This window comes from Colias philodice, chromosome 10 (assembly GCF_061535455.1).
Source record: "Colias philodice isolate Cphi_HAF_F1 chromosome 10, ilColPhil1 Martin Lab GWU primary, whole genome shotgun sequence".
Classification (NCBI taxonomy): domain Eukaryota; kingdom Metazoa; phylum Arthropoda; class Insecta; order Lepidoptera; family Pieridae; genus Colias; species Colias philodice.
Window position 1 is genome coordinate 3,602,732 of NC_143095.1, and position 11,039 is coordinate 3,613,770.

General features: G+C 33.1%; 1 protein-coding gene across 1 annotated transcript; it reads right to left on the minus strand.

Moving 5' to 3' along the window:
- Positions 1-6,990: 6,990 nt before the first annotated feature.
- Positions 6,991-7,908, minus strand: LOC149485105 (uncharacterized). The gene has a single exon (XM_089699675.1). The coding sequence runs from the start codon at positions 7,906-7,908 to the stop codon at positions 6,991-6,993; it is 918 nt and encodes a 305-aa protein (XP_089555801.1).
- Positions 7,909-11,039: the final 3,131 nt, after the last annotated feature.

The window sequence follows — 11,039 nt, forward strand, 5'->3', positions numbered from 1 at the left end:
TACTTATACGTGCTGCTTGTTACAAGTCGAAAAGACAATCTATTTGCATCAGTCTACATATCATGTAGAAAGAAGAGTGAAAAACTGTATTTAAAAATAAATTGACGAGCCGCGACCCTAACTTACGAGCACTCGATGATGTTTAGTCGATTATAATTAGCCGTGCTCCCGACCCGCGCGGCTCGTGGTCCAAGCGGCAAGCGGAAGTAGCGGCGACGTTGTACTAGCTAAGTCATAAGTTATTCTTTATTAGTTGGTAAATTTGACGCCACATAGGTACATACCTATCATTTAAAGTTTAACTGTGGTTTAACATCATAATGTGTACGCATCTTACGGTTGGGTTATTGGGTTATATCATAAATCAATTTTTTTTTCAAAAACTTAACGTACGTAGGTGTTTATATAATACTTCCGAATTATAACTGGTGAAAAAAATCGTGTACCCATATTAAGTTATTAACATACCATAAATTTAAATTAATACCTACCCTTAATTAAACAATGGATAAGAATTAAATTCCTTCGTTTAACGTGCGGAACATCATGGATGTTGCCTTTCATTTATTCTTGGTCGTCAAGGTTACTGGATTCTATATATACCTTACATAGTAAAAAATGTGATATGGATAAAGAAAAAAAATAAGTCACTTATGACTCGCGTCAGCCGGCTGCAGCGCGTGCCTGCGCGGGAAGCGACAGATGTGCGCATACGGCCACCTATGTTCTACCTTTGCATACACACACACCTCTGCATACGCCGTCATTATCATCTTATTATTTGATTACCTTGGATACTTATTTATAATTCACACTGCCCTATTGTTTATACAATTATTAATATTTTGCAAATAAACTCTGTAATAATATCTACGAAACACGTAATTTCAATAAAGGCAGCTAATTAAATAATTGACCCGATTTTTTTTAATACTAAGTACTATTAAAAAAACAATATATTATAAAAGGTCAATTTACAATAATAATAATGAAACGCATAGCTACGTATATCTACACTACGTCGTCTGTATGTAAATAGTGAACCCATTAGACTTATACGATAGGTATTTTAAAAGCGGAACAACTCACACATTTGACTCAGTCTCAAGAAATAATAAGGAATCGTCGCTATATTTAGTTCATTAGTACTATGAATAGACGCGCCCACGATTCGTAGCCGTGTAAATCTTCACCCGACTAATGTAATACAAACTCGATACAGTAACGTCTGAAGTCTGAACCCCAAAACAAATAAAAAGTATGTATTCATTTTGATTTATTTCCACCACTCAGCTTTACTAGAGCTGGCAATGTCAATTATTGGTTTAAAATAATCTAATCATGGTATTAATTAATAACCATCATATTTTGGTATGTGTGCGTAAGACTATAAAAATCAACATAACCTACCTAAGATTTTTCTCATAATATGATAATTAGTAATAAATAATATTATGCGTGAAGGGAATAAATACAATCTTATAAGTTACTTTTACGATTAGTGTAAAGGTATTCTAGTTGCCAGTAAAGGGCAGAAGTGATGTGTCGACACATGCCGGCACCGCAATGCGGCAATGTTGCTCCTATGTACGTATTATATACTTATATTATGAGCCATAACACTTGCTAATACTTACTACTTTATTTATAAATACTACGAACGCTGCAAGCATGGCGGGATGACTTGATGATGCGTAAGTTATTATAAATAGTATAATTTCCATCCTGTTAAAATATGAATTGGTAAGTATGATTATTATCAAATTTTCCTCAAATAATGAGTTGGATACTCAATGATAACTCTCGACTTAAATATCACACCATCATATATGATTAATAACATTAAAATTTTAAGTATTCAACGGCTGTTTATAAATAGCCCATATCTCAGAGTTGAATGACTACATAAATAAACAACTTTTTTAAGCTATCAATGACGACTGCTTTGTATAGACGCAGACGCTAGAATTAAAAATAAAAACAACAAAATAGCTACATTTACAATACTTACGTTGTCAGTCAATAATTTATTAGAATATATTATTTAGTATGACAATAATCATGTGCGCCAAGCGATGACTATCTAATTCTGAATAACCTTGTTATATGCTTCCCCATTACGGGCCATTACAAAATATTTCTCACCATTTGTATTTCATTAATGATTTATTTACAGCAATCAGATCAGGTCATTATTAGTTATATCAATCTACTCTATTCCAATTATAACGAAGTAAATAATGAAAATAAACAAATAACAATTATTCTTATTTCCCTTGCTTGAAACACTTGAAAACACAGAACCGCAGATTACCATCTTATTTGATCCCGATGTGGTTTAGTCAAAACGTTTGCGACCGATTGAGTTGAGGTGTCGGACGGATGCGTGCGATTATAATTAGGATTGTATTTCTGATTCCGACGAAGCTCTGTATGGCGGGTAACGTCGAATTCCATCTGAGTCATTGTGCTCGTTCTGTAGCCTTTATTTTCGTAAAATACTTCACCCTTTAACGCTCATCATTGTTTCGTTTACCTTCTGTCTTCCGCACTTGTGAAATTATGGACGCTTACGGAAGTTGGGATAGGACATCCATAAATTTGTATATTTAAGAATGACCATCTTGATTTCTCAGAGCTTTAGGTAGCCAGCCATTATATTAATGCGTATAAAAAATACTTCTACGAAATCACAACAGTATCTTACTCATATAGGTACTGGAAATTTCCATCCTTATTCAATTTTTTTTATCATTTCCAATATTTAATCCTTGAACTGACGCCTTTGGGTGTGTTAAAGCATCATCACCAACACCACAAAGTCCACAAAGCCTATGCCCAGAATAGAAATTGTTGCCAATTAATTACATGCATTTACGTTTCCTTTTGTATGATTCCAGTAATGCTGAAAACAATTGCAAAAAATAGTAGAAATAATTTGTGGTAATATAGTGTGATGGAAACGAAGCCGGTTGCCACGCGCGATCGGCGACATATTTTCCGAGCGAAGCGCGAAACAGGTTTACTCTTAAGGGAGGTGCTTGTATGATTGCGATGCTGACATGCTCGGTTAGTATATTACATTTTCTCGCGCTGTTAATTTGTTCAACTCAAGCTTATTATGGTTGATATTAAAGATTTTCCAATATTTCAGATGTAGGAGTAGGAACACATTTCTTGTCAAATTTGTCCTTCAACGTTTTAAGATGAATATAAAATAAAATAAATAAAATAAAATAAAAATCATTTATTGATCAATTTGTGGGTTAGGTACAAACATGTAACATTTGGACCCCAAACTAGGACAGCCTGTATTTTGGGGTCCACCTTCCTTAATGACACAATAATAACAGAACTATAGCATAATATTAACTTAAATAATGATTTAGGTAAGTAATTTAGCTATTTTTATACAAAATTATACAAAATAAAATTTAAATTATACATTTTTTACTCAAGTTTAGTAGATATACTCATATGTTGTGCGTGCGTGTTTGAATGAGTGCGCGTGTTTGTAAGCATGTGTGAGCGTGTGTGTATGTATGAGTGTGTGTGTGTGTGTGTGTGTGAATGTATGTGTGTATGAGTGTGTTAGCGCGTGAGTGGATGTAGTGGCCATAGATAGAGGTTTGCTAAATTTTTATTTGAACTATGTATTGTTCAGTATCTGAATAATTCTGGGTCAGCAACCACTCTGTAACCTTCTTTTTACATTTTACTAAGGTAAGACTGTGTATAGAAAGGCTTTTATTGACCTTTTTATATAAAAATATACTCATGTATGAAGATTGGCGACGAAGGAAACCAGTACGCGGAATAAGGTTAGAGCATACCAGGTCATTTCTTCTCTTACCAGAAGAGACAGCACAAAGAGGTGTTATTTTATGTTGTCTAAGTGTTATTTGCAATATATATGTCTGCCTTACATTCAGAATTTTAGCTTCCCTATACAGCTGGTCAGTTGGATATCTAAAAGGTTTATGAAGAATGACCTTGAGAATGCCTCTTTGTGCTCTCTCTAGAATTATTAACGACGTTTTGAAAGTGCCACCCCATACCGAAATGCAATATTGGATAATTGAGTGGCAAAGAGCTTTGTAAACCATAAATATGATATTGTGTTCCAGTAATACCCTAAGTCTTTTAAAAATCCACGACAGTTTCCGAACTCTAGTGGTTATAAGTTCAATATGTTGCTTCCATTTACAAAGGTTATCGATTATAACTCCTAGGTATTTAATGTGTGGAACCATTTTTATAGCAGAACAATTGCATAATATCTTCGAATTGAATGTATCACAGTTGTGAACTTTTAATATAAAATCATTAGGTGGTTGAGAAGAATTAGTGGGACTAAACGCAATAAAATTAGTTTTTTCCAGATTTAAGGTGAGTAGACTATTTCGCAACCAATTTGAAACAGTTCTAATGCCGTTCTCCGCGTGGAGGCACGCCTCAGCCCAACTCTCTCCATGAAAGATAAGTGAAGTATCATCTGCAAAACTAATAATTGAGCCATTGGCAAGATTTAAGTTACAGAGAGAGTTTATATATATTAAGAAGAGAGTTGGGCCGAGCACACTTCCCTGCGGTACACCGAATAACATAGGACAGTCATCACTAAGATGATCATTTATTTTAACACACTGAAATCTATTTTCGAGGTAGTTTTTAAAAATTTTTAACGGAACATCACGAATACCATACCTTTCCATCCTCTCCAAAAGTATCGGAACAGAAACTGTGTCGAATGCTTTTTTTAAGTCTAAAAAGATACCTAGGACCTTTTGTTTTTTATCGACATGATTACCTATTTGATTAACCAAGTGATTAACTGCATCTTCTGTGCACCTGCCCTTTCGAAAACCAAATTGGAAGTTTGAGAGTAGATTATATTTCTCCAAGAAGTTAACAAGTTGTTTATTAAGAATTTTTTCTAATATTTTCGAAAGGACAGGGAGCACAGAGATAGGTCTATAATTATTAGCATCTTTTCTGTCCCCACTCTTATAAACAGGATGAATAAGCGACTTCTTGAAAACATTAGGAAATATGCCTTTAGCTATACATGAATTGAATATATTAGTTAAATAAGGAATTATTATGTGTTTCGCCTTTTTAATGAACTTGGTTGGGATACCATCCCAACCACATGCACTACTATCTTTTAAATTACTTATAATACCATCGATTTCCAAGTCATTTGTTTCCAAGAGAACCATAGATGTTGATTGATTAGTTAGCTGATTTTCAAGAAAATTAGTACCAAAATTATTATTAGAATTTAGTTTAATATTAGCAGCTAGATTTTTCCCAACCGAACCAAAGAAGTGATTAACTTTATTAATAGAAATTTTAGGATCACTGTTGCACGAGAGTAAATCAATCGGAGGTGTTTTCGTTTGTTTGCAATTAGTTATCTCTTTTAATTTGTTCCATATTAACTTATTGTTGTTGCTTGCTTTTGAGAATTCCGATCTCTCATATGCTAATTTCAAATTTTTTAAAGTTTTATTACAAAAATTTCGATATCTTAAATATGTTAATTTTAGGGTCATGTTATTAGGCTGCTTTTTTAATTTTAAATGCATGCGGTCTCGCGTACGTATACATCGTAACATTCCAATAGTTATCCAAGGTTTAATAATTTTCTGACTGCGAGAAAGAGAAATAATTTTGGTATTTATTTTTAAGGAGTTCATGATTGCAGTAGTGAGATATTCAGCAGCTAAATGGGGATTTTTTATATCGAGAATTTTACTGAGGTCTGTATTATATAAATGACTAATGGCACCTTCATAGTTAATTTTATGTATGTTTTTATTTATACTGATATTTGATTTAAAATTTAGGTTAAGAAATACAACTTTATGGTCGGTGATAAATGTGTTAAAGACGAGAGATGTGCCAGTATAATCCGATTTCATAAAAATATGGTCAAGACAATTCATTTCCCTTGTAGGAAGTAAATGAGCGGGTAAAAATCCTTGACCGTGTAAAAAATCAAGATAAGGTGAGCTATTAGGGTCATTATTCTCTGGTTTAATATCGATGTTTATATCTCCAACAATATAGATATTTTTGAATTTATTTAGCTTAATTAATATATTTTCAAGAGAAAGTAGAAAATTATTTATACATTTTATAGAAGGAGAACGGTAAATTGATATAATTGCGGTATTACTGTACGTAACAATCAGGCATGTACCATCTAACAATTCCATCTCGTCCACATTACAAATCAAATGATTTAAACAGTACACAACAATACCATCATTTTGGTTACGGGTTTTTTTAGTCCAAAAAGAATTGTAGTTATTCAGTATAGGAGGTATTTTGTATTTATCCAACCAGCATTCCGTTAGAGTAATAAACATCGGTTCCAAGTTACACCGGTTCAAAAATAGTTCAAATTCATTAAAATTTTTATAAACACTTCTTATATTTAAAGTAATAATGAAGTTTGTAGTATCTTTGTTTGTCAGATAAAGGTGTGACTCATCGGGATTGCATGTGAACGATTGTGTCTTGGAGTAGTTGTCTATTTCAACCGATATTTTATTTAATAAGACATTATCCATAATTTTTATAATATGTTAAGGTTAAAGTGTTATAGGCATAATATGATCCCATTTTTACGCATATAGTTTGTAAGTTTAATTTAGAGAAAACACATATTTCTAACGCATAAATTATATCTATATAATAAGAAGGCTTCTGATAGGTCATTTTTGATACTTTGGTTAATTGTGTATATTGGGTTTTGATGTGAATTGAGGTGTATATATGATGTATATGTAAGGATGTTTTTATTTGTATGCAAATTAAAAGATTGTACTTTGATTTGAGTGTGTAAATTTTGTAATAATTGTTGTAAGATATGTAACTTGAGTATATTTGTAGGAATGAGTATTTAAACATTATATTAATTAAAAGTATTATAAAATAATCTAAGAAAAAAATTAAAAATAATTTTAGCTTAACATCTAGTCACTTTTTTAGTTTTAGTTGATTCAATTGATCTTCGCTTTTAATCAGAATATACGATGCCCCTTCCTTCTTCCGGAGGTAGACCCTGTCATTGCTCATCCAACAAAATAGATATTCCTCTGTCTTTGCGAATTCCCTTGCTAGGTAAAACAGTCGTCTGTCTTTAGGGGTAAGATATTCGGAGATGTACAATGGTTTTGATTGACCTTTAATGCCCAAATTATTGCTGTTTAATTTTTGTGATGGGTTATTTCTATTAAATTTCTTGATGGCGTCTATAACAGTGTTTCTAGTTAATGTATTAGAAAATTCAACAATCATGGTTGAGTCAGTGGAGTCTTTCTTGCTCGGCAGACGAAAGGCGTCACGTATATTCTTTTGTTCGTCCTCTAGTCCAAGATAACATAACAAATTGGATGCCAGCAAGAACAAATCTTTTTTCTTTTCATTTATCTGTTTGGGTAGTTTACGTATTTCTAAACTAGTTTTACGTGAAATTCTCTGCAGTAAATCTACATTTTCCTCTAATAAACTAATTTTGAAGTTGACATTTTTAAATTCACTTTTTATTGATTCAATTTTCGACTGTAGTTCATTTATTTGTTCGTTCGTAAAATTCAACGACGTTTCTATGTCTTTATTTGTGCGCTGGACATTAGTCATTTTGGTGTCCATTAAAGAAATACGCTTTTCAATAGCCTCCAAGCGACTATTCTGCCTATCAGATAAGTCGGAGAATAATTTCGTAAGCATATCTCGCATCTCGGTTTTAAAATTTAACATTTCATCAGACTTGTCGCCCGATAATCTACGCCTTTTCTCGCTTCTAAAAGTTACATTACTATCATCATCGCCTGCCGTAGTGCATAGTTGTGAGTCAGATAATGTTCTAAAACTTGACGGTGGTGATCGATGCATTTTTTGTATAGAGGGTAGATATAAAAAGACGTATGAATAACTTCTTGACAGTAGGATGGCGGGCTTTACGCATGCGCGTTCGATAGATCGTTGTCAAGCGGTGAATGAAATCCGATGATGACTCAGTAGCGGTACAAGGTGCTGAGTGTGAGAGGGATAGCGTATTTAAAGTTTTACTCACGATATTTCTTGTGAAGTACCAGGAGACTAGGATCCGCAAAGAGTTCAGTTTATGAACGTAGTACAGCGCGTTTGAATCTCCTATCGCTTGCTGCTACCCTATTATTATCGGCGTAATTTTTATGTTAAAATGAATTTAATTTACAATAATATCCAGCAACAAAAAACACGACTGTCGTGAATCGATCCAAGAGGGGAAGGGGATATGGATATGGCATGTTGAACGTTTTAGTTTTTCGAAATGTTTCTCTTATCGAAAAATATGTTTTTCGTCGTTCGTACGATCAAAAAAGAAATTATAATATGTAATCAAAAACTAAGGTAGGAGCAGTTTACAGCTTACGGTGCATCGAAGTACGGTTACTTTGGTGACATTGTAAAACAACTGACATGAAGATGATTGTGCCATGATAAACCGCTGCTAATGCACAGTAAATAATTTGGAATTATATTTTATTGTTTCTCCATTCCACGTGACTATTTTCCAACATGAAGTCAGAAGTACCTACTTAGCGGATTGGCGTAAAACAGCGTTATCAAGAGCATGTTTTGATTAATCATCATTACAATAAACTTTTTCTCCAATGTACTTACCAAATACCAGTAAATATGTTCCGTGCACAAATCTCATATTTTTTACTGTTATACCTACGTAGCTATGCAATGATTATGTAAGTGCTTGCGCATTAGTGTACGCTGTGTACCTATATTAACAATAAAATAATAAAGGATAATTTTGATGTTTTCACTAAACAGAGATAAGATATGCATCACCAAATTTTCATTCATTTACATACTCGTTATTTGAATTTTTGTTGTTGCTGAATGCTGATATAGCAGAAATATTAGTTATGCGTAAAAATTGTTCACATATTTTTCCAATTTATTTGAAAGTATTTAACTATTAAAATATTTGAAATTGCAAATTTTATACTTTGAAGAGTAAAATAATCTCGTGTTATTTTTACAACAAAAGGCTGTAACTGAATTCTACTTGACGGTAGATACTAGGAATTTTGTTATAGAAATATAATGGTACTTATAACTTGACGTGAGCAAATTGAATTTTACTGTTATGAGCAAATTATGTCACCATTAAAAATAAATTAATTCTGTAAATTACCAAAACATAATCTCATTAAATAACACTTAGTTCCTTTAAATGAATATTACTCGTTTCAAGGCAAAATTTCTTCGACTCTACCGGTATTTTATATACATATTATATTAATCATATAAAATCACGTAGGAAGTATTAGCATTATGAACATTTACAGTACCTATGTAGGTAAGTACACATTGAAATGCGCTACGTGCTTTAATGTTGATAATTCATTATCTGATACAATTCAGCGTCATATCATTATCAGTTATGATAAGATTTCAGAACAGCAAGAGGAAATTGAACTAAACACGTTTTAATCGCTGCTCATGTTATAAACAGTTTCAACAGATGCTCGTTCTATTCAAATGATCAAGGCCTTGTGTTACAATTTACTGCATCCACCGATTTACACTATTATTTGTAATCACCATTGAAATAAATTACACTAAAAAAAAACAATCCTGCTTTTTATTTATATGAGACATTGAATAATTTTCACTTGTACACGTCGTATCTGTGCGTCGTATTTACATGAAATCCAAGGCCACCAAACTTTGAATAATTAAGGAAGGTGTGACTGAAACTAATTCAGTTACCAGTTACTAAGCGGGAAGCGAGTGGTTTCCAATAAAAATTGTAATATAAAATTTGAAAGGTTATTTATGAATGGAGTCGAGGGCAAGGTGGGGAGGCGCATCGGAACGCGGACAACGTGCGAAACGCGAGTGCGCTCGCGCCGCTTTCCCGACTTTCCAGCCAACGTAACCGCCAACTGCCGGACGAAAATATGTATTAATGTTTTTACTCATAATAAGTTTACACCTAATTTACAACATACTCTAGATGTTTTTACCTATTCTTCAATGTTACGAAACTTGTATTAAAATATTATGCAAATGTCAAGGACACGTATATGGAAAACAAATCGAAAATTACTTTTAAGTTTCAATATTCGTTCGAGTGCTCATTTTAATTTAAAGAGAAAATAACAAAAAACTAAGTTTTATTTTCACATATAGATAGAACTTTGACCGCTGATTATTTTAATATCAAACCGTAAACACAATAAAAATATTTACTGATAATTGATTATTATTTATTATACATTTCTATTGATTGTTAATGTCATTATTAACTCATTAGTATTTTAGTGTCATCAATGTATTATTATAAAATAACTACCTATCGCAAATACTTCGCATACAAAATTTAATATAAAATTAGCCAGTTCATATTACATCAGCCTAATTATTCAAATATGCCGAAATACAAAACAAGAATAAGGTGATACGAGTTAAGATGAATGCGAAATGCGTGCAACGATCAAGCAAGGACATCGCAGGACGAGTCACTTGTCCTCTATCGTCATGCGCAGGTAGCGACCAGAGGACGAAGGCGACATGCCCATTGTTTATCGCTGTTAATTATTATGCCCCAACGTAGACGGACGCTCATCGAATTCCGAGAGCGGCCACTGATACAAATTCGTAACAAGCAAAAAATCGACAATCATTATTTTTAGTTTTCCTAATCCACCTGAGATTTAGACAATTGAGTTAATGTAACCCTATCATCATTTTTAAAGCGAATATAAATGTAAATAATTGAAATAGTTCAAATTATATACGAATACTACATAATTTATCTGCTTGTCATGCTAAGTAAATTATCATGAATAACTAATGAGGTATGCTAGCGTACACTGCGACTATCGCACTCGCAGTATCGCGCTCGATTGAGGACCGTTACGTGAAATGAAATGTCGAGTGCGCGGGGTGGAGCATGAAACCGACATGACGACGACGGCGTCCGAGCTGGGCCGACTACGAAATGCCGAGACGACGAC